This window comes from Ostrinia nubilalis, chromosome 9 (assembly GCF_963855985.1).
Source record: "Ostrinia nubilalis chromosome 9, ilOstNubi1.1, whole genome shotgun sequence".
Classification (NCBI taxonomy): Eukaryota; Metazoa; Arthropoda; class Insecta; order Lepidoptera; family Crambidae; genus Ostrinia; species Ostrinia nubilalis.
Window position 1 is genome coordinate 15,726,929 of NC_087096.1, and position 25,728 is coordinate 15,752,656.

Here is a 25,728-nt window from a genome sequence, read left to right on the forward strand (position 1 = left end):
AATAAAATAAAAATAATTAAAAAGAGAAGTAATCAGACCTATGGTAAAGCGTATCTACGAATTTTAATGTTGTTTATAACATAAACTACTTCCACCCACTCAGTTTGTCTAGATTTTTAACGTATAACTGTGGTATAACTTAGTACTTTATGTATGAGAATAGACATACCTACTCACATGAAGTTAAACGCTGTTAATGTCGACGGCGTCCCAGCATTCGGTATTTATAAAAAGAAAGAATCGAATAACGTTCTGCGGTGGTATATTTGTGGTATTATATTGCACAATGGACAACACGCATAAGTTGTAATATTAAGTTAAATTATGACTTAATTTAAAGTTTAGATCACACACATTACACTAGTTTTTATTTCACCTCAATCCATCCAGTATTACCGAAGATAGAGCCTCGAGAAGTTTACGGACTTTTTAAAATTTTCAAAAATTTCCAATATTCGCGCGTGACGTCACAACATGATTTTGCAGCCCCCGCACGTTAACCCATTTACTACTTTTTGTCTTTTTCCAACTAAAATAAAATTTTACCTAACTGACAACTGTTGTTAGTTGTCATCGTTCAATCACATTTCAAACTAGGCGCTATAAAAGTAACCATTATTATGCCACCTATTGCCAATTTTGTGCACTATGAAGCCATTTTTACATTTATGCACTTAAATATAAATTTTCTGAAAAAATAACCAAGTTTGTGTCTCTGTGCTCAATAACGAGTAAATAGTCCAGTTATTTGTTAATTTTACTTGGAAAGTTTTCCGGAATTTTTGAAAATTGGTGAATAAATAGATTTCGCTATGTTCTTTCCGAATTTTGTGACCTCGTTTTTTTTTTTTTTGTCTTGTTTGTTTCTACATTACATAATTGTATCCTACTATTATTATAAATGCGAAAGTTTGGATGTCTGGAAGTTTAAAATAAAGTAAAGTAAAGTAATGTTTATTTCTCACCAACATAAAAGATAATATTATGATAACAAACAATCAGGAAAAACAAAAAGTAAGAATGTTGGTGGGTTGATACCTGAACTAGGAAGATTCCTGTGTCTCAGGTTTGTTACTCTTTCATGCAAAAAGTACTCAACGGATTTTGTTGAAACTGTACAATATTATTGTTTGTAACCCAGATTAACATATAGGCTATAATTTATGCCGATCTGTGACACTAAATTTCACGCGGGTGAAGCCGCAGGCAAAAGCTAGTCGTGAAATAAATAGGAAAGTTTAAGGTTCTGAAACGTGGTCGCTTACTATGGGCCTCATAAGAAGGCTCAAGGTCACCCAAAGGGTAATGGAGCGGGCTGTGCTCGGGGTTTCCCTGCGTGATCGAATCAGAAATGAGGAGATCCGCAGGAGAACCAAAGTGACCGACATAGCACGCAGAATTGCTAAAATCAAGTGGCAGTGGGCGGGACACATAGCTCGTAGAGACGATGGCCATTGGGGCAGAAAATTTCTTGAGTGGCGACCACGGGCTGGAAGACGTAGCGTGGGCAGGCCTCCTACTAGGTGGACCGACGATCTGGTAAAGGTCGCGGGAAGAACCTGAATGCGGGCAGCGCAGGACTGTTCATTATGAAAAACCTATGGAAAACCCAAAGGCCTCTCGCCTTTGTCCAGCAGTGAACGTCATTTGGAACGACGAAATAGGAAAGAATGTAACTATCAAAAATCTTCTCTAAGGCAGCATTTTTCCAATTTCGCAACGAGCGCGGCAATCACACTTAACTAACAGACTAACAGAGAGCATAGCGAAATCTATTTAATTAATCACCAATTTTCAAAACTCACGGAACACTTTCCAGGTAATCACGTTAATTTGCACCAAACGACTGGACTATAATTAAATTGATATAAAAATTGGGTACATCTTCTCAAAAACAAAAGAACTGGTGCTAAAAGGGTTAAGTGACGTTTTGACATTTGTAGAGGGCCTTGTAGAAGGGGAGGCTATGGTGCTGAATGTGGATTAACTTGAGTGTCATAGTAACTTATTAGACTGCTAAGCTTGATGATAAAAAGAAAAATATTTTATTCAATGTACATAGTCTGGTCATAAGTTCTGTCATATGATAATAACTTTTGAATTTTGAATGAAGGTTTCAAAAACATTTTTTACTGAATTAGAATTAAAAAGAAAAAATGTGCGATAGTTCGAATTTTATTATGTGTAGTGGACGCATAAAGAAGTCCGAACTGTAGTTGTCACGTTGCATTGCTACGCGCCAAGCAGATTTTCGTTGTGCTGAAAAAAATTTGTTTATCTTTTCATTAAATGATAGGTATAGGTGTACCAGAATCTCATGGCAAACAAAAATATTGGAAAAGTGTGTCTTTCAAATGGCAAATGTCTATGGCTTTATTGTCACCTGTCAACGTAAATCAAGTGAACTGTCAGTCGCTGCAGAAATTTTGTAATCTCTTCATGCCTATTTGTTATTTTTGTGAAAAAGTCGAAAAAGCTCAAGCAGCGTATTGTAAAATAAGGCATAATTCAAAGTCAATCTTTGATTTTAAAGCGCGTCGTTGAGTTGATAGTAAGTTGGAGTGAAATTGGATACATTTAGTTTATAACCTAACTGCGTCAGAAGGAGGGTTTTTTAAAATATTATTCTTATAATAGCTAGGGGTTTCAGGTGTACCTCACAAATTGGTGCAGATGAATGGTGAAAATGTTATGACCATGTAAATAAAATTGAAAAAGATTTCATCAAGTAAGATGGTAGATAGAATAATTGAAATGGTGGAAGATCAATTTATAATAAATAACTCTTTATCTTGATCATCTATTGAAGAAAAGTGGAATCCTTGGAATCGTTTTCTAGTTCTGAATGAAGTGATTAGTTATAAGTATGATAATAAAATTAGTTACATAAAGTAATATACGATTTACTTATTTTTCAAGACATTTTCCTATTATATTACTGACGGGATTGCTACCATGTACCTTAGTTTTGAGTTTCCAATATTTCGGCACTGTTGCAAGCGCCATGGTCACGGAGTAACTGAAGAAATTAAAACCAGACATCGTTCAGATGTGCGTTCAAAAGACCTGAGATTCAAAAAAATCCCACGTTTTGTTTAAACAGTAAACCAAAAATAAGTGACTTGAAAATGGAATACAAAATGATAAGGTATGGTAAATGATAAGTCTTTATCAATGAAGAAGCAGAAGTTCAATTTCATGTGACCTCCATCTAGGCTAGTTTCCATCGTCACTCAAAGTTTGACTGCGGTCTCAAATTTGGGCTTAATTGAGGTATTTTTTGGGTGAGAGGCATAAGAACTAATGCCGTTTTATATCAAAAATTCATACTTAGGGGTAATCTACCAGGTACAAAGTATTTCCTTGTATGTTAGTCTGCCACTCTTTAGTAAGTCCCGAAATCCCCGCTTCGGCTCCCCTACTAACCATTCTAACCATTGTACACAGATAATATCTTACATGCAGCTTTTCATGTTACTACGTCACATTTTCTAAATCCGCGCGGAAAATCGCTCCTAGCGGAAGAGCGCACTTTGAGCTTGAATATTTCAGTCATTTTTAAAGATATCAAAAAAGTAAAAATACAGTATTCATTCTAATTTTTTGTAGTTTTTTTTGGCATCTTCAACAAAAATTGTGCGCCATGTCCATTAAAAGTGGATCCAGCAATTGGTCAACGGGGTCCGGTACAGGTGGAAGAATCCCTTTATAGTTCTTAAGTAGTAATTTAAACAATGATGGTGGAGTCTGGCTCGCCAGTCTTGTTTTCACATACATAAATCTAGTCTAAGCCGCATGACTGATCTGGTTACCTCAGAAATGTTATCGTCATGTGGACACAGAAATAAGTGTTGTTGTCACTGACTCTCACCGTGACTTCACGGGTGGAGTGCATGAAGCGCTTCATTGAAGGCCTAGGTACTAATGGATTGTCACCATTTCATATAGCATTCATTGCTCTTATTGTGCTGCAAATAAAACAATGAAAATCGATCGGATGGAACAGATGGTAATTTGTAATCGTTTTGAATATTCAAGGTAAGCAATCGAATCTAAGATCTTTCTACAAGAGCGCGGTCCCAGCAGGGTAGAACTTGCGTTTTAGCCAGAGGACGTTGTCTGCTGGATGAATGTTTCCCCTGAGGATATCCATAGTGACAGATTCTGTTCATCAATTGAGTTTGGGCCGGGCTTGTTGGTGGCGGTTCCGCCAGGGTTCCTTGATGTTTATTTACTAATATTATTCGTTTTTTTTTTTTGGGCATTTAATAGAAAACGATTTGTTTTTGGAGGCATTTTACGATAGCGGCAGTATATTTAACTACTCAAAACATAGTTTACAAAAGACATCTGGTGCCATAGGGCAATACAAACATAGGGCAATTTTAATCTGACAAAAATCATACTTAACACATTTTTAGCAATGAAATGTGCGTATATTGACCACCTTTATCGTTGTTTAATTAATTCATTGAATTAATGACCGTGTAATTTAGTATGGGGTCACCGGCATTGTGTTGAGAATATTTGATGGAACAACGCTAGCCGTAGAACACTTATAAGGACGAGTTGCCCGATGTCTAAGTGGCTCGTAGTTGGATTAGTCACCCGACAGCCTGGTGTGTATGACATGTACCACCTTAGGCAATTTGAGCAAGTCGTGAAATTGTATGTGTGTGAAAAAAAAGTGTTTTCATTAAATTCGATAAAGCGGTAACTATAATGTTTACTGTAAATGTTAAATGTAAATTAAATTAGTTCAATTAATTATTCAATGTTCTTTAAATGTAATTCAATGGGAATACTATGAAAAAAAAAAAAAGGAAAAGTATTAGTGGAGTGAAAATAAATGCAATAGTTTTAGTTGTCAGCGCTCTAAAATCTGATGAGTACCTAAAGAATAAAATGTTTACTTATCTTGCATATAATTTGTTGAATGTTGAATTGGGAATAAAAAGTGAAAATGAAAAATGAAATGTTTTATTTCATAAATGAAAATGGTTTACAGCATATTTACTACTTGATATTCTGGTACTTGTACATTCCTTTTAAGTTTGAAATATTTAAGAAAAAATAATGTTTTACGCATAATAATATTTTCTTAAATAAGCTTGAATTGAATCCCGAAATCAGGCATAATTTTGAGATTCATTGATAAAGTTTCAAATACCCTTGAATAAATAAAATAAAAGTTATTTATTTCAAGCATGGGCCATAAAAGTATTAGTAACAAAGTTCTTAGAATCTACGTTAGTAAATTACAATACAACTACAAGATTATACACAAGTAAAATATGATAGTTTTAAATCTTTGAAGTTCCTCACGGTTTCTGGTTTAAGAAGAACGTTATTTTCGTTAGGAATTATAATTCATTTACTGATAAATATGGTAATTATCAATTAAATGATTTATACTAGAAATAAACTGATAAAACATTAGCTATAAACATTGCTTAAGCGCTAGAATAATGAGCGTAAAGAGCACCTGCGGATTTACATTAAACGATTCAATAATTTATATCCTCTTATCATCATCATCAACAGACCTTTGAGGTCCGCTGCTGGTATAGACCAGCAGCCTCTTCCACTTTGGTGCAAGGTTTTGTCATAAGTCTTCACGCTTGGCAGGCGATTTGGAGAACGTAGTTTGTGTTTGGGATTCCTAATAACAAGCGTGTATTGAGTATGCAACATGACCGTGATAGGAAGATGCCTGAGGGCCCAGTACCTTTGAAATAGTAAGTGAAGAATAGTTGGATTGGATGTTCTCAATTCGTTGGGTTGGAGACTGTACCAGGATGCCGTAGCGTAGCTCGGTGGAAATAAGTGTTTGCCTGTGGTATCTCCGGATAGTGTGGTGCAATAGTACCTACGGTACTCCTAGGTGGTTTAGTCGGATCTTGCTGAGTAGTAAGGTCTTAAGAGGGGAGACTGTACTAGAATATTGTGAATGTATTCTGGTAGAGGGTGGTGTTTGCTCTGAGTAGCCAGTTGGAATTCGGTAGTGCTATATTTATTTATTTATTTAAACTTCAGCACACAAACTAACAATGCACTGTGGCGGACTTAATGCTGGATGGCATTCTCTGCCAGTCAACCACGGGTCGTGTAGAAAGAGTAAGGCGGTGCAAAAAAATTTACATTTTTGATAATAAACCTACTTACATAAGATTACATTAAAATAAATAACATAATACAAATAAATATAATAGACATACACATAAATACATAAATATAATAATATTATAAATGTACACATCACTCATGTCTGAGATAGCGAGAAAATGGAGAAAAAGGTCATTCCTTGAAATATTTGCGCAGAGCCCTTTTGAAAGTAAATTTGGAAGAAGGCTTGCGTAATTTGGCCGGAAGGCCGTTCCAGAGCCGCACAGCGGAGACTAGGAAAGAGTTGGACATGAAGCCGGTGCTATGATGAGGGGTGGCAAGCTGAAGAGTCTGAATAGAGCGAAGATTTCTATCGTGAGTGGAGTGGAAGTACTGAAATTTATCTTTTAAATAAGATGGAGAGTCAGGATTGAAGAGAATCGAATGAAGCATACAAAGTGAACGAAGATATCTACGCTGTCTGATGGGAAGCCAACCAAGCTGCGAGCGAAAAGGGAGATGTTCTGAGGTGAGATACTTCTGGCCGCTGAGTTCTGAGTTAATCGCCTGTGTGGCACTCGCCTTTGTGGCACTCGCCTGTGTGGCAATCGCCTGTGTGGCACTCGCCTGTGTGGCACTCGCCTGTGTGGCAATCGCCTGTGTGGCACTCGCCTGTGTGGCACTCGCCTGTGTGGCAATCGCCTGTGTGGCACTCGCCTGTGTGGCACTCGCCTGTGTGGCACTCGCCTGTGTGGCACTCGCCTGCGTGGCACTCGCCTGTGTGGCACTCGACTGTGTGGTACTCGCCTGTGTGGCACTCGCCTTTGTGGCATTGGCCTTTGTGGCGTTGGTTATTGTGAGCACCAGTAATGTAACAGTGGTATTTCGTGTGTAACTTACTTTTTCAATGGTGGTGCAGTAGGATCTGGCAGTGTGTAGCTAAGATCATAAAGTCATTGGTTGATTGACTTAGGCCTCCCGAGGTAGGGTAGCAAAATGTGGACCGCGATTGTGATACCTGGGACTCATTCAATTTTTGAAGTAATTTTTGGTAATGATGATTTACCACATGGTCTTAGTGACTTCAATGTAGCAATTATTAGGAATTGTGACTGATACTGACTGTTATTCTTAGTTTTTCAAAGGAACATACGAGGACGCATGTCGCGCAGGATGGCCGTGTGCAGACAGTCGTGAGCGCGTGCACTAAACTGGAATACGGGCGCGGCACCTGGAGGCGAATCGGCACATCACCGTTGGACGCGTTTCCGCAGAGCCATAATGATCATAGCAGGATGGATCGAACTGACTTTCACTCCTGACGCCGACAAGAGAAGAGATCATCGCTTGATGCTCATTAAATTGGATATATACTGATATCCGTTAAATTGGATGCACCCGTGATATCCATTAAATTGGATAAACCCTGATATCCATTAAATTGGATGTACCCTGATATCCATTCAATTGGATGTACCCGTGATATCCATTAAATTGGATGTACCCTGATATCCATTCAATTGGATGTACACTGATATCCATTAAATTGGATGTACCCTGATATCCATTCAATTGGATCAAATCAAATCAAATTTCTTTATTTGCGTAATTCCAGGTACATAAGTGGTCTTACATAGACTTGGTAGGTTTCACTGATATCCATTAAATTTGATGTACACTGATATCAATTAAATTGGACGTACCCCCGATATCCATTCAATTGTATGTACAGTCGCGGAATGAAAAGGTTCGTCACCTTAGTGTCGGTTTTCGCTTGCACTAGGTACTGTAAGAGTCAAACCTGCCAACATAACCGTGCAAGAAACAGTGCTGCTAACATTTAAATAAATATGACGTTTGCTAACGAATAAGGTTTTGCTTGTATATTTTTCTATCCCATCAGTGCAATGCAATGATGACATTGGCCAATTGACAATAGTTTTTTTTATTTAATAGAAATAATAACGGCAGGTTGAACCAACAAGAAGGTTTTAGTTTATCATAATAATCTTCTTGACAAGATAAATCGTCAAACAACTTTGATCTGAATAATTTTGAACTTTACTGACGAACAGTTAAAGATTATTTTCACTAACTCGAGATTATTCTGTAACATAGTTTCAAAAGGTAATATGTGCTCGCGATTCGTTGAAGGGTGACTGTACCCTGATATTCATTAAATTGGACGTACCCCTGATATCTATTTAATTAAATGTACTCTGATATTCATTCATTTGGATGTAACCTGATATCCATTAAATTGGACGTACCCTGATATCTGATATCCATTAAATTGGATGTACCCTGATATCCATTCAATTGGATGTACCCTTGATATCCATTAAATTGGACGTACCCTGATATCCATTAAATTGGATGTACCCTGATATCCAATAAATTGGATGTACCATGATGTCCATTAAATTGGATGTACCCATGATATCCACTAAATTGGATGTATTTTTTTTTTCAGGCAACTGATATCCTTTAAATGGGATGTAACCCGGATCTGTTAGGTAGCCTTGTTGTTTACTAAATTCAAATTAACTTATTTGCATTAATTGAACGTAACTGAAATTGGATGTTTATTAAAGTAATATATAATAGATATTTAAAAAAAAAAAAAAGAGAGTGAGACGTATGAGTACAATAATTCAGTCGGTGTTATCGCTGTATAGCGATCTTTTCCATACTTCTATTACAATAATTAACCTTACATTTACTTGACAAAAACTTTCATTAAAATTTATTAACAAGGAAGGGATGTAGTGTTTGTATCTACGTACTAGATAGATACAATACGCTGTCTCACGTACACAAGTGATAGGCAGTCACGTGACGTCGTTACGAGTGGGACGAGTCAGTCGTACGGCAGACGCCGGCGAGTACGGACGTGCCGCAGTGAGACGCTTGGTGTGACGGTGAGCCAGTGTGCACATTTAGGTACACTACAGAATCGTTTGCGTATTCGACGAAATTCGATACTCAACCTTCGAATTAACGATAACGTGACAATTTTGATTCTCAAAATAAGTTTCGTGCAACCATTTCTCATACTAAGTTCACTAATCGTCACGTTCACAAGGGCGCTGTTGTAGTTTTCGTACTAAATCTTTTGATGGCGATTCGAATACGCAAAAGATTCGAACTCGAAAGTTTTTCGTGCTTGCCGTACGGCAATATTACTTCACAATTTTTTTAAAGTTATTGTGTCGTGCCTTAGCACGACCGGATGCACGACGTGCACGTCCCTTAGGACGTGAGAGAGAAACCGCTAGAGTACCTTCTGTACTCGCCACTCTGCCCAGTGAAGCTGGAAAAGCTATTATAACTGGGTTAGTCCCAACGGCCCCGGTGGATCTGCCCCGGCAACGGGGCGGATGGGAAAAAGTGTTTCAACGACCCCGGTAGTCATAGTCTTAGCGTTCAACGGGGTGGATGGAACACATCAAGTGTCAACCACCCCGGTATATCGTTTAACGGGGCGGATGGATCAAATCAAGTTTCAACCACCCCGGTATATCACAAAACGTGAAAGATGACACAGATCTAAAAGGTTCCACCTCGATATTGCATACCGAAAATAAAACCTGTTATTATTTAACAGTCACTGTTTAAAAAATCTTCAGCATAAAAGTAAGTTTAATTGTCACACAATATTATGGTCATAAAATATAGATTACGTTTAGAATCACAGATGCACAATTGCATTAATCAGTCAATATTAATAACACTCTAATGTGATAAAAAGTAACTCTAAAATTGTTACAAAATATTATTATTTAAGAATCACAGAAACGTAGGTAGTTACATTAATCAGTTGTTGATTAACAATAAAAGTAAGTTTAACTGTCACAAAATATTATGGTCATAAACTTAAAGATTACTTTTAGAATCACAGATGCGCAATTGCATTAATCAGTCAATATTAATAACACCTCGTATTAGTCTAATGTAATGAAAAGTACCAAACTCTAAAATTGTTACAAAATATCATTGTTTATGAATTATAGATACATAGTTACATTAATCAGTTTTTGATTAACAATAAAAGTAAGTTTAACTTTGCGTGGCACAAAAAGCTTAATAAAACAATTTAAAAAAGCAACCGAATATCATAGAGTTGTTAAACACACTGCTCAGCGACGCCTCCTATTATGAAGTGATTTCAAAACAAGTAGAAAATCTGTCAGCATCTCAGTAGTGTAATCGTTTACAGAAGTCTTATTAATGATTTATTTAAGTAGTAGTTTAAGTACTATTGTTAATCAACACCTGATTTATGTATCTACGTATCTGTGATTCTTAAAATAATCATATTTTGTAACAATTTTAGATTTCCTTGTTATTATTTGTTAGTGAGGAGTTTTAGAGTTACTTTTTATCACATTAGACTATTTAAAGTGCTATTAATATTGACTGATTAATGCAATTGTGCATCTGTGATTCTAAAAGTAATCTTTAAGTTTATGACCATAATATTTTGTGACAGTAAAACTTACTTCTATTGTTAATCAACAACTGATTAATGTAACTACGTATCTGTGATTCTAAAATAATAATATTTTGTAACAATTTTAGAGTGACTTTTTTCACATTAGACTATTAGATTTTTATAATATTGACTGATTAATGCAACTGCGCATCTGTGATTCTAAACGTAATCTATAGGTTTATGACCATTATATTGTGTGACAATTAAACTTACTTTTATGCTGTATATTTTTTAAACAGTGACTGTTAAATAAAACTGATTATTTTATTAACAGGTTTTATTTTCGGTATGCAATACCGAGGTGGAACCTTTTAGATCTGTGTCATCTTTCACGTTTAGTGATATACCGGGGTGGTTGAAACTTGATTTGATCCATCCGCCCCGTTAAACGATATACCGGGGTGGTTGACACTTGATGTGTTCCATCCACCCCGTTGAACGCTAAGACTATGACTACCGGGGTCGTTGAAACACTTTTTCCCATCCGCCCCGTTGACGGGGCAGATCCACCGGGGCCGTTGGGACTAACCCTTATAACTACCAGCGTGCGTCTATTAAAAAAAACGAGAGAAAACCGAAATTAACATTCTATGCAGTAAGACTGTGACAAATACTGAATATCCTAGACTGCATCCACTTAACACCAGGTGCGATTGTGGACAAATACCTGCCTTGTTATGCATAAAAAAAACCCTGCCAAGTGCGTGTCGTACCTTGCGCAGTGTAGGGTTCCGTAGTTGTCCTTCGTTATCACAATATACTTCAGAATATTATGACATTTCTGTCATTCATGTTCGTCCGGATTGAAATTTCAGTTAATCAGTTGTAAACAATTACGACTCTAAGAACTGATAAAATACTATTTTCTTTACGGCCGTGTAAGTGCGCTCCGACGCGCTCCACCCGCGCGCCGGTCAATGGGCATCGTACCTAAGGGTTCCTTGTCAGGACTACGGAACCCTAAAAAGAACTTTTAATATGCATGCATGCATATACTACTAATTTGTTATGCACAGCTTGTCTTTTGTTTTGTCTGGTCTATATGTACGTCACTCACATCATTTTCTAAACACTGTAGATAATCTCATTCTTCTCGCTTATAAAAAGAAAATTAAGTAGGTATTAATATCGATAACCTTGCCCCCTCCCTAGTCTATACCTGTTTCGCTGTGCGTGCACTGTCCATACAGTGTTCTGCAGCTTGCGAACTAACCCGCTCGTCATGATAACCGAAATATTGATATTCATTATAACAACCCTAATCGGATACTATTTATATGTTTATAAGAAGATTCACAACTATTTTAAGGAGAGAGATGTGAAGTTCTTGCCCGGTGTCCCCTTTTTTGGGAATGCGTTCAATAGTATAGTGTTGAGGAAGCATTTTATTGATGACCTGTATGCGGTATATAAAGCTTTTCCTGGAGAAAGGTATGTGGTAGTTGTTGATTTAACCTCCGTTGGAAAAGTTAGAGGTATAGGAGCCAAACGGATTATTTTATTAACCTATGACCTTATATTTCTGATTCATATTGTGCGCAAGAGTCTAGGCATTCGAGATAAACATGTTTTAAGTCCTAATTTGTACTTGTTCTTCTTTTTTATGACGCCAAATTGAGCAGTGTTTTTGTTCCATGAGTAACTTTGTATTTACGTTTTGAATGGTAAAAAATTAATGATCTAATGAATGATTTTTTACTGTTCAAAGTTACCCAAGGTGACTGTACTATATACAATGGTGCTGTTTTAATATTTTTTTAATCTATTATCCTACTAATATTATAATGCGAAAGTTTGGATGTCTGGACGTCTGGATGTTTGTTACTCTTTCACACAAAAAGTATTGAACGGATTTTGATGAAATTTTACAGTAATATTGTTTATAACCCAGAATAACATATAGGCTATAATTTCGACGATCTGTGACAAACTGAATTTCACGCGGGTGAAGCCGCGGGCAACAGCTTTATTAAATAATTTAACTTTATATGTATAGTATAGAAAAATACCTTCACCAGAAATTAAAATATCACATTGAGATAGCCATACATAATGTGTATTTTTGTAATGTGTCAGGTGCTTTTGTCTCCATTGTGCCTAATGTGACCTCCAGAATGTAGTATACTTTTCAATTGCGACGACAATTTGGCAAGGTCGGGATAAAGTCAATATCATTACGGATTCTTCTGTTATGCCGTATCATTCGAGTTTAGTTAATATTCAACCTATCCCATACATGTGATCACCTAGACAAAAGGAAAACATTTGCAAATATCAGGTCTTTCTAACTCGTCTGGCCAGCGTGGGGTGTAGCCTGTCTCCTACATTTGCCCCTGGTAAAAGACATGGTCCAGCAGTGGAAATTAAAAGATCTGATGATGATGAAAGGGAAGCTAGGATCTATAACTCAATCGCCAATAAAACTCAAGAAGACATGAAGAACCAAGTTTGCATCGGGAGAAAGTTAAACTTTCATTGGATCTGCAACAAATGTAATCAAAAGAACATGTGTGTGAGCGTGAGTTCCAAGCTAACGGTTGACTTCCCTCCGTTGCAAAGCGGATGACAGGTGTCAAACAAAGGTTGAAGTAACCGTTAAGACAAGATATATGACCGTATTCACAAACATTTCTATGAGGTCTCACAATGCGCGTGCACGCACAGGATGACACACGAACCAATCACAGAGCTCTATTCAACGCTGTGCGTTAGATTTGCTGCTTCACTTAAACAAGCATCGTTTGTGACCATAACCATTTCGTGAAAATAACCATTAACTATTTTGATAAGTTCGTTCGTTTTAGCCGAAAGACGTCCACTGCTGGACAAAGGCCTACCCCAAGGATTTCCACAAAGACCGGTCCTGCGCCGCTCGCATCCAGGCACATCCCGCGACCTTCACCAGATCGTCGGTCCACCTAGTGGGAGGCCTACCCATGCTACGTCTTCCGGCTCGTGGTCGCCACTCAAGAACTTTCCTGCCCCAGCGGCCATTTTGATAAGCACTTGTGTAAAACGCTTAATTTCTTATTCTTGTCTTAGGTATGTGGGCTACATCGAGGGTATTACTCCCGTAATCCTGATGCGTGATCCAGAGCTGATGAAGACGATCACCATCAAAGACTTCGACCACTTCCCCGATCACAAGGAATTCTTCAGCGAGGAGATGGAACCCTTGTTCGGAGAAAGTTTGATTATGATGAAAGGTAAACTATTAGTTTTTTCGTAATTAAAATTTCTTAGCGATTAGAGTCGCTTCTCAAACTAAATTTTAAATAAACAACTTGAAAAAATCGAACTGCCTAAGGCAGGTTTGAACCCGCGGCGAACGCGGCCGTAACAGCGTATTAGGCTGGTTTTAGAATCACGCTGACGCACGCTGACCGTCAGCGCTGATAGCCGAAATGTATGCGTCGGCGCCGAGCGATCAGCGTCACTCAGGAACGTTCCCTTCAATTACATACATTTTGATTTGTCAGCGCCGACGATCAGCGAGCAGTAAGCGCGATTCTAAAACCAGCCTTACACTTGAAAATTTCGACGGGTTCATCCAGTGTCTAAGTAACTCAGTTGGAAGAGCAGTTCCCGGCTTAAAGTATTAGTTTTTTGGAGAACATGAGTACAGGACTTGTCAACCATAATAACCGAAGTCTTGAATCTCGAATCCTATATTTCCAGGTAACAAGTGGCGAGAAATGAGAACCACGCTGAGTCCAGCCTTCACCGGCTCCAAACTGAGGCAGATGATGCCGTTCATGCAAGTAATCAGTAAGAACATCGTGGACTATCTCAAAGGTACGTCTTCTTTTCGCATGATCACACCCTCTCTGGTGGACCGACGACATCATAAAGGTAGCAGGAAGGCGCTGAACGCAGGCCGCTACCAACTGGGCAACATGGAAAGCATTGGGGGAGGCCTGTGTTCAGAAATGGACGTCCTATGGCTGAGATGATGATGATGACGCCCTCTCTGGATTTGTATTAACTAGATGTAGTTATTAACTATATCCTAATCATAAACCACACTAGTTTATTTACCCTATTCAATGGCAATAATTATACAAGTTGAAGCAAGCCTGGTATTTGAAGAGCAATGTACCAGAATCTGGAAACAGTTACGGCAGTAATTTCAATCGATGTTTCATAAAAGCTTTGCTTAGTATTAGATGTATTTATTATCATTAATGTAGCTATGCGTCTCATCTCGGAAGCAAATCCAGGACCTTAGAATCAAGAAAATCCAAACTCACCACTAGACCAAGGACGTTGTTTGTTACAGCAATGGATTGCTTTTGTTTTAGATCAAAATGGCAAAGATGTAGACGTTGATGACGTCATGCACCGCTTCACCACTGACATCGCCGCTTCTACCGCCTTTGGGTTGGAAGTGAACTCATTGAAGGACAGAGACAACGAATTCTTGACTATGGGGCAAGGTCTTTTCAAGTTCAGCACCCTGCAAAGGGTATACCAGTTCTTCTGCAGTCAATTCCCTGGTCTGACTAAGGTAACCTTGATGCTTGGCTTTCTTTATACTTATGAGCAACTTCTTCTTCTTATTCGTTACGCTCTTGGCAGAGCGGTCGTGGTCACGTTGAGGCGTTGTTCACATCGGTTGTAGAGGCGGATACAACTCTCCGCACGATCTCTCGTTATCTCTCTCTGTTGGCAGACTGTCTGGTGCAGTTATATACGCCGTCTCCCACTGCCGATTTCACTTGGTCGGTCCAGCGCATTGGTGACCTGCCACGCGATCGGGTTCCGTCGACTTTTCCTTGGACGAGCAACTTATGAAATAATAAATCTGGATTATTTTCTTAGAATCACTTATCAATTGACCCTTTTGTTTGTATAATATTGAGTAAAAACACTGATAAACGCAGAATAAATCTTACAATTTCTAAGAAGCTGTTATCAATGAATATAGTGTAAATAAACATCTTTTTTTTACATTGGAGAACTGACCCACAATTTCGATAAGCTTGCTATCGCTTCTAAAACAATGCCAGTGAAGTAATAATATGTATAACCCGTTAATAACTTTCAGAAACTAAGATTTACCATGTCGCATACGAAAGTAACGAAATTCTACATGAATTTAGTATCCAGTACTATGGAGTTCAGAAGAAAGAACAATGTGACGCGCCCTGACATGATCCAGCTATTGATGGAAGCTTCCAAAGGTATCCTACCATCCTACTTCCTACTATAATATTATATGCCTATATAGGCAAAAGTTTGGATGTCTGGATGTCATGATGTTTGGATGTCTGGATGTTTGTTACTCTTTCACGCAAAAACTACTGAACAGATTTTGTTGAAACTTTACAGTATTATTGTTTATAACGTAGATTAACATATAGGCTATAATTTATGACGATATGTGACAAATAAATTTCAATAAATAAATAAGGCGTGTCTAAAAAGCGCCATCTATCGTCATTGATTAACATGATATCTAACGGAGGTAAAACCAAACGAGGTCCTCGCGTACGAAGTCGCGGGCAGCCGCTAGTTTAGAATATATATATTTTTTTTATTTTTTATCTTTGGACAATTTCACACAGCGCCAGCTAGCCCCAAAGTAAGCAACTTAATGCTTGTGTTATGGGTGCTAGCTTAACGGATATACTACTTAAATACTTTTTTTTTTTTTAAATACATAAATATTACATAGTACGCAGAACTGACGGCCGATGGGGCAGCAAGGTTCTGGAATGGAGGCCACGTACCGGAAAACGCAGCGTGGGACGTCCACCCACAAGGTGGACCGACGACCTGATAAAGGTAGCGGGAAGGCGCTGGATGCAGGCCGCTACCAACCGTGCGATGTGGAAGTCATTGGGGGAGGCCTATGTTCAGCAGTGGACGTCCTGTGGCTGAAATGATGATGATGAAGACATAAATATTATACATAGTCACAACCAGACCCGTCACAGAAATTAAAATTCATCATTTCAATTTCTGTTCGGCCGGGAATCGAACCCGGGACCTCTCGGCATAGTAGTCCGTTCTGAACCACTACACCAAACGGCCGATAATTGGTTGTTCATTTTCCACCAAGTGTATGTATGTAGGTAGGTATTTTGAAGATCATTACAATGACATAGGTAGCCTTAAAATTTGTGGAAATAGTTGGTTCGGCGGACTTAGTAGATACAACTCAAATAATGAATGTGTGATAGGAGGTATAACTTACGGACAAGGAGTAAAAAACCTATGTTCATCAAGGCAATTATTTTATTATATTTCGTCGCTTCATTCTTTGATATAATTATTTACAAAGTAGTCCCTTTATCCTACAGGCAACATCGCACGACTTTAGAGAGTATCTCAATTGACTTAAAAAACATCATTCGTTCGGTTCACTCGTTCGGCCGTTAGCGCCCAGGTTCTCATTCCTTTTTCGTGCGAGGCAACGTGCGCACGCGCCGCAAAAATGCCGAAGCGCAGTGCACAAGAGAAATTACAACGCTACGAAAAAAAGATTAGGAAGTTATTGGAGAAAGAAGAACAAGTAAAACGCCGACGAATACGCTGTATAGATTCGTCAGACGATGAGGAAAATACAGGTACCTTCTACCTACCTATCATTATTGAATAGTGTTTGTATTTTAACGATTTTTTTTTAAATACTGTGATGTAGTTCATTTGAAACTTTTACAAGCTAAAATAATCATAACAGTACGTTAATAATTACATTGCATAGTATACTTACCCACTTTAAATGATGATATTTATATTTTTATAATCATGAAAAATCTTAACATTTACAACTAAATCGAGATTGACTGCGGGTCAATCGCGATATCATAATTAAGGTAAACGGCTACAAGTTCGTGATAGTACGTAAGTTCGTAAGTTTTTTTTCTAGCTCAAATAATAAGCAAATGGAATATTATTTATAAAAATTCTTTATTACTGCAAAAACTCTATTATTTAAGCTATCTAAAAAACCAAGTACCAACATTGTGGCGCCAAAAATGAGAGTAATACGAAGCTTCAAACTCTCAGAGAGCCAAAAACAGCTGTGCGGCTTGCAAAGGTTGCTCTCACCGTAAGGTTAGCGCTCCAACTTCTTAAGCTTATAAAAAGGCGAAGGAACGTCCATTTAAATAAAACTTGTAATAGTGGTTTCATGTGTTCCTTGACAATTGATTTGGCTTAGAAAAAAGTTATATGAAAACGTAGAATTCCTTTAAAATTGCGATTAATTGACTCACGAAATAGCGTACATATTATTTTTCGTGTGTCCCCTATTTCGTGACACTACCGATTCAAGGATATTATGGATAACATTTTGATGCTTGGTTTTTAAATAATTATTTATGATAATTTAAATGTAAGTTATGAAACAAATAGTGCATTTATTTAAGTTTCTCGTGACCTAAATTCGGTATATGTTTTGTTCACTAGAATTTATATGACACGAGTTTGAAGTTCACATATATGACCAATTTTAAGATAAATTAGCATAAGTAGTACCAGCATAATTTTGATTTTATTTCGATTTGTTTTATTTATCTTTGTTTATTTGTATTGTATATGGGATAGATAATAGTTAATTGACACATTTTGACAATAATCCATGAATTTTACCTGGGGAATTTGGAATAATCAGTATCACGAAACAAGGAACCGTATTATTGTTACTTTTTTCCAAGTTCGTGATATATAAATGTATGGTGTTAGGTACTTTTATGACACACACCATCAAAGAAATCGACATATTTTTTAGTTTTTAATACTTACTTACCTAAGATATTATTATTAATTAATTACTTACTTTTATTATGAGTCATTAGCGTATCTGGGGTTATTTTCAGGGGGGGGGGGCTACCCTCACTTGAAACAGCTCCAGGGGTGGGATTATGGGGAGAAGGGGGGGGGGTGTTACAAATCAAAATTTTATGGGTACGAAGGGAGGGGGGGGGGTAAGTCCCCCCCACATTTCTAATGGTTATATAAATATTTTCACATATCGCTAGAAATAACAAATCAAAATTTTATGGGTACGAGGGGGGGGGGGGCGTTAAGTCCCCCCTCTATATTTCTAATGGTTATATAAATATTTTCACATATTGTTAGAATTAACAAATCAAAATATTATACTAGACACATTATTTCTTATGAATATTATAGGTAAGTAATATCGTCAATTTCACATAATTATTTTATTGTAAATTTTTATTATCGTTTTTAAATTTATTAAACCCTTAATCATTATTAAAATATCCTAACTGTATGCATAAAACCTTATCCCGAAATAGGGGACATGAGTTCACGAACTTAGAAACAGAGCAAAATTTTGTCACGAAACAGGATCCAAACAAGAGGTCCGCAGAACAATTAATATAAAAAAAAGTTCAAACTATATAACTATAAATTATGTATTAACTTACTGTCAAAAGACCAAAGTTTAGCATACAAAAGCTTTGATACTGATATCATGCTTGGTTATTTTTAAATAAAATGTTAAAGTCGTAAGAGCCTTAATATACCGAAGTAGGGGGCACTTACCTTAGCTGCGGGCTAATTGTGGATCATATTTAGTGGTCATATTCGTAGAAATTACATGCATTCTTAGATAGATGCGTGTTGTCTACCCCCTATTGTCTGCGGGACAATACAATACACATTTTTTCTATAAAAATTATATTAAATAATAATTTAACTATGTCGATTAATTTGCATTACAAAAATTACCTACCTTAACTTTTAATTTTTTTTTATTCGTTTTATTTTCACAAAATTTATTCTTAAACTAAAATCGTTGTTTTAGATACGATTAATATCGTTCAACCAAATGAAGCAGAACCGACTGCTAGCATCCCAGATCCATCCACTGGTTTCGATGAAATCCAAACGGAACAATCTGTGTTAACAGACACCGCAGTCACGCCAGAGGTGGCTGCTCAGAATATAACTCCTGAAATTACACTTGATGCTGAAATTCTTTCTGCCTTGGGAGCTTCAACATCTGACGTCCCCGATTTTGGAAATCAAATACACGACAGTTTAGCTAACTTATGGACTCCGCTTTTAAAAAAAGGCCTACCAAAAGACCAGAAGGAAACTCTTTTCAAAGAAAAGGATTACTTAATTCCTAGCAACTGTAAGCTACTGCAGGCGCCTAAGTTAAACGCCGAAATATCCGCTGCAGTGTCAGACGTGGTAAGAGGACGCGATAAAAAGTTTATCGGTTTTCAACAACAGCTCGGAGCGGGTACCTCGGCAATAAACAGAGCAATGGATACCTTGTTGTGTTCCGATAACAAAATACAAGCCTTAAAGTATTTGAGCGACGGCTGCCGCATCTTAACCGATTTACATTACGCCCTAACAAAGGATAGAATCAAATTGATTACACCCAGCTTGGAAAAGAACTTTTTACATGTCATACAAGACTCTGAGCGAGATGACACATTATTCGGCAATTCACTATCTGAAAAGATTAAAGCCAGTAAGGCAATTGAACGACAAGGTTCCCAAATAAGGAAACCATTGACGAATCAAAAACCAGCGAACGTTCCGTCAACTGTTAGTCGCCCTACTCCTCAGGGAAACTGGTCAGGACCTCCTCGGTACCCGTCGAACAGGGGGGGGCGGGGAGGTCAGGGCTACAGGGGCCAGCGACCAGCAGCTCCTCCCAGGCGGACTTACCCTGCTTCGACTTCGAATCAGCTGAAGGGCTACAACCAGCCCCGACCCCGTGCACCGCCACAGTAGATCAGGTACACGCAGGCCGAATTAAATTATTCTTCCATTGTTGGTCTCGTATAACAAACAACCAAACTGTCTTAGATTGGATAAAATACGGGTATTCTATACCCTTTTGTCAGGAAGTGACGCAAAATATTGTCCCCAAGTCTAACTTCACTCCGGAAGAAAGACTCGAGATGGCTGAGGCAATTGATAAATTAATTGAATTAGGAGCTGTTTCACAATGTATTCCAGTTCAGGGCCAATACATATCTAATATATTCTTAGCCCCTAAGCCAAATGGCACAAAGCGATTCATATTAAATTTAAAATGCTTAAATAAATTTATTACAAGTACCCACTTTAAAATGGAGGATTATAGGACCGCTCTAAAACTTATACCTCAAGGCGGGTTTATAGCTAAAATAGATCTAAAAGAGGCTTATCTCTTAATCCCAATAAGCGAAGACGATCGAAAATATTTAAGATTTAATTTCCAAGCTCCGAATTCAACTAATTTATGTACTTATGAGTTTACCGCTATGCCCTACGGCTTATCTGTGGCACCCAGGGTTTTTACCAAAATAATGAGAGAGGTTATTGCATACCTTAGACAACAAGGACATAAATCTGTTATATATCTCGACGATATATTATGTATCGGCGATAATATCGAACAATGTATTGATAATGTACGAACAACCCTATCACTTTTGGAGTGTCTCGGGTTTGTAGTGAACTACGAGAAGAGCGCTTTAGCGCCTTCACAAGTTTGCACGTTTTTAGGTTTTGTATATGATACAAAACATTTTTCGATATCATTGCCACCAGAAAAGCGTTTGCATATCGCCCAAATGGTCCAAAAGTTCTCAAAACTTCCAAAATGTACAATACGGGAGTTTGCACAGTTAATAGGTATTCTAATTGCAGCTTGCCCCGCAGCTAGGTATGGATTCACATACACAAAAGCTTTAGAACGCCAGAAATTTCTAGCTTTGTTAAATCATAACGATAATTATGAAGCCAAGATCCAGCTTCCCTCACTAATCTTAGAAGATCTAGACTGGTGGCGTGACAATATTTCAACAACGTTTTGTCCAATGCGAACACTTAATTATAAAAAAGAAATATTCACGGACGCTTCCCGTACAGGCTGGGGAGCGGTCTGTGACGGGAAAAAGGTTAACGGGCGATGGAAGCTTGCGGAATTAGAATACCATATTAACTATTTGGAACTTCTTGCAGTATTTCTAGGATTAAAAAGTCTTGTTGCGGAAATGGATCACTGTGCTATATTACTGCGGGTAGATAACACCACAGCGATCAGTTATATTAACCGCCAGGGCGGTATCCAATTCCCGCATTTAAATAGTTTAGCCCGGTCCATTTGTACGCATCATACGTCAATACTAAAGATAATTTTGCCGATGCTGAGTCAAAAAAGATCAACCCCGACACGGAGTGGGAACTATGTGACGAAGCTTATCAGTCAATAGTACATAGTTTTGGCTGTCCAGAAATCGATTTGTTCGCCTCTCGCAACAACACCAAATGCGAAATATTTACATCTTGGAAACCAGATCCAGATGCTGTCGCAATCGACGCATTTACAATTAATTGGCATTCGAAGTTTTTTTACGCATTTCCACCATTTTCATTGATTTTGAAAGTCATACGAAAAGTCATAGACGACAAAGCTACTGGTATCTTAGTTTTCCCGTACTGGCCATCCCAGCCTTGGTTTCCCCTCCTGCATAGTATTCTCGATTCAAAAATTATTTTTCTGAACCCACATAAGTATCTGCTCCAATCCGCTTTCAGGAAGCACCATCCGCTGCATCCAAAACTTACCCTGGGTGCCGCGAGGCTCTGCGGGCGGCGTTCGCACGCCGCGGCGCACCATCAAATGCTCTCCAATTAATGCTCGCGTCACTGTCAGACAATACCATCAAACAGTACAGCGTCACTTTGAAGCTTTTGAAATGAAACACTCTTGTAGGTTGTTCTAACTTGTATTTCGACGGTCCCTACGTATAGTTCAGTATCTACCAGTTCCGTGATTTGCCGTTTTAGTTTGCAAAACCTTCAGAGCACCCAACAGTTTCGGCTCAGTTAAAAAAACATACAGTTTTTATTCAAATTGAACCTTAAAACGTCAAAAAACAAATCCCGCAACTACAAAATTAGAACGATTTCCGCAGTAAAATTGCATTAGTGGGAGTTAAGAAATTTTACGTTGGACCGCACGCCTTAATCCGCGCGCCCAGCCCCGCAACTGCCACTTTCATCCGCGCAGATCGAGTAAATTGATACGTAATTTATGAAGGAAATAGGTATTATTATGATTTCTGACCTAATTTATTTCAGTCAACATTAAACCAACGGTAAATTAATCAGTTAACTGTAGGCATAACGTAGTTGCGTTGTTTTACTCGGGAAAATTGAAGTTACTATTATAAGTAGGTGGCACTTACTTATTTTTACGTCGGAAAATTCAAGAATCTTCTAGCCGTAACTGCCACTATAAATGTTTTACTTTGGAAAAGTTTGTTTTTTATCTATAAGTTAGTGCCAGTAACGGTGTTTTACGCTGAGAAATTGTATTTTGGCCATATTTCGTGGACACAAAAGTGAAGACAAAACAATATAAAATATGATATACAACACGACTGAAGTATCTAGGGTCATTTATTAGACTCAACGCAACCAAGTTCTTCTCCTATGCTACTTTATAATACATGATATAAGTAAAAAATCGTAAAATTTATTTTATTTATTTATTAAGCATATTAAGGCATTCAGAAATAAAGATAAGCAGGTAACACTTACAAACAAAAGTTTAAATTAACTGCATTTAGAATTTACTATTACATGATATTGCAAACATATACCCGTCAGAAGGATGAACATATACCCACTAAAAATACCCTGGTGCCCCGTCACTCTCTATAAGTGCTAACTTTGAGATTCCGGACAAAGATCTCCCACCTACACGGCGACAGTTGGGACGAGAGCAACTGGAAGTACACAGCTTTTCCGTACACACACTCACCGTCAGCAGACGGTGGTGGTGGCCTATCTATGCAATGCCTTCCGTGCGGCCTCACGCCCCCGTTACGCTGGCCATTACCGAGGAAGGAAGATAGGAGGCAATCATACTGTCACCTTCCCTGGAGCGAATTAAAATGCACCCGCACTTGGTTCGTAGTCGCGCTATTGTACTGCAGCTTCTTGTGGCACCTTGTCTTCTCAGATATATGTGCTTCATTACCACCCAACTTTTGTTCCCGTCCACATAGCTTTGACTATGCTATCCCGCAAGAATATGGTGTGTCGTATGCTCCTAGCCACCGCAATATAGGTAGGACTCGAAGGATCCGTGCCCAGTCATGGTGCGATCGCTAGACCTTAAACTTCAGCACGAGTGCGAATAAGGTACCCAACTTAGCCACAGCCCACGGCGAGGTGGTTTATCAACTATTAGACTACAGCACAGTCTAGCGAGTCTCACGTCAAACGGCCTCTCTGTCCTCCTATGGCGGAGCTTTCACCTCGTTCTTCACGCTGCGTTAAAGACGACGATGTAGCCCTGTAGACTTTCTGGGCCTGTTAAGGTCTTAGAAGATGGGCAGCGTTACCCTTTCCTATGAGGGTGATGCCTTAGATGGGACAGAATCATGCTTTTGAGGGTACCAGTATAGATAGCGTATCTCCATAGCCTTCCGACATGAGAGTTTTCGGACCTCCAAATTAGGGAAGCAAGCTGTCTTCCATTCGCACGGCGACGGATTGGAAAAAGTGCGAGCTGCCACTGGCTATATACATAAGGTCACCGTATTTGCGCTCACTACTTGGCGCCACTGGTGATTAACAGGATAACTCTTAGATATTTTATCTGGGCCTTAGTTCTGACAGTGGTGTGGGCGTCAAGTGAAGGTGTCAGGGATGCCTTTAAATATATGTAGTCCCTGGCCTTGGGCGACCGTAATGCTGTCTGTGGCGCCCAGGCAAGCCGCCTCGCTGTGAAAGTTATTTATTTATTTATGAGGATATTCTTGTAATGATGAAACAATCTGCATGACAGATACCTTGAAATATCCATGCTTTGAAAAGGGTTCCATTTAGTATCCAGTTGTATTCAATGTTCCACAAGATCGAACTCAAAAAAGAGCCATGTGGATCTTCCTACTCGATGCCATGCTGTCAAACTTGGCCGGCACTATTGATAAAGAAAATTTACCGGTTCTACAAGTATTCTTCAGTCAAAAGACCCCTTAGATAAGGAAGAATCTTAAGGTATTGAGTGCCTCCAAAATGCAACTATCTGGGAAACGAGGCGGGACGCTGTTATGCCTCGTCGAGCAGGACTATGGGCCTAGAGTGAGAGTGTAAGATGTGGTGTCAAAGTAAAACTGATGTCAAGATGTCATACAACTACGCCGTATCAACCGCTTGATGGGATTTATTGAGAGACGTGTATTACCTGCCGAATGCTTTATTGCACTGATTATAAAAATGTTAGAACTACCAAAGTCCCAAATGTAGGTCAGGCGTAGCTGGCCAAAGTGCATGAATAAAATGCAAGTTAACAATAAATTAATTAGTAATAAAAATGTGCGAGTTGACTCGTACAGAGAGTTACTGTCAATAGTAGCTGAACTTTGTTCCCGTGTACAACTACTTATGTGGCAGTTAATAATTTTAACAAATATATTACTCCGACGTAAAAGTTAGTAAGTACCACTTACGTAATTTGTAATTAGAAACTTTCCGTTGTATAAGTGAGTAAATGACAAATAATACACTTATTGTGATAATTTTTTGATAATTCTTCATGTTTTATAAAATATACCTCATATAAAACTATCATACCAAATTTCATCAATGTATGATAATTAAAACGCGAGCTACACATGTTTAAACTTTCAAACCGCTCTCCTGTAAAATTGACCGTTTTCAGATACGTTTTTATACGTAGGGACCGTCGATTTCAGCACCACTGATTTACACAATTCCGACATTATGACGTCATCTTAATAGTACCTCTTGCTTTGAACGCTCAAATCGAACTGACTGTCCAGCGGCATGCCAGCGATTAGGTAACTTCCCCTTCCATGAGTGAAAGTCGACCGGTTCAAAACGACTTATCGATGGCATGCCCCGGAACTAGTCAAATGCAATACTTATTTCATAATTAGCTGTTTTTTAATTTTTAAAATACTAAAATGTATACAATAAAAATCTAAAATAATTAAATTAAATAATAAATATGAAATAATTGGATGTAATACACAATAAATTCTAAAATCATTCTAATGTCTGCAAAATGCCTAGGAAGTAATCAAATAAAGTATTTTAATTTAATAATGGGTTTTTGGGTTCTTCTAAAATACAATAAAAATACTAAAATTGTTGCGATAACTATT

The 25,728-nt window shown here is 38.1% G+C and overlaps 1 protein-coding gene across 1 annotated transcript in view; it reads left to right on the plus strand.

The window, feature by feature from the left end:
* The first annotated feature begins 11,752 nt into the window (after positions 1-11,752).
* LOC135074733 (probable cytochrome P450 9f2) overlaps positions 11,753-25,728 on the plus strand; it is a 28,706-nt gene continuing 14,730 nt past the window's right edge. The window contains exons 1-5 of the mRNA XM_063969102.1: positions 11,753-12,031; positions 13,643-13,806; positions 14,279-14,395; positions 14,902-15,107; positions 15,648-15,783. Coding sequence (XP_063825172.1) covers positions 11,823-12,031; positions 13,643-13,806; positions 14,279-14,395; positions 14,902-15,107; positions 15,648-15,783 — 832 coding nt within the window. The 5' untranslated portion in view covers positions 11,753-11,822. The remainder of the gene's footprint in view (positions 12,032-13,642; positions 13,807-14,278; positions 14,396-14,901; positions 15,108-15,647; positions 15,784-25,728) is intronic.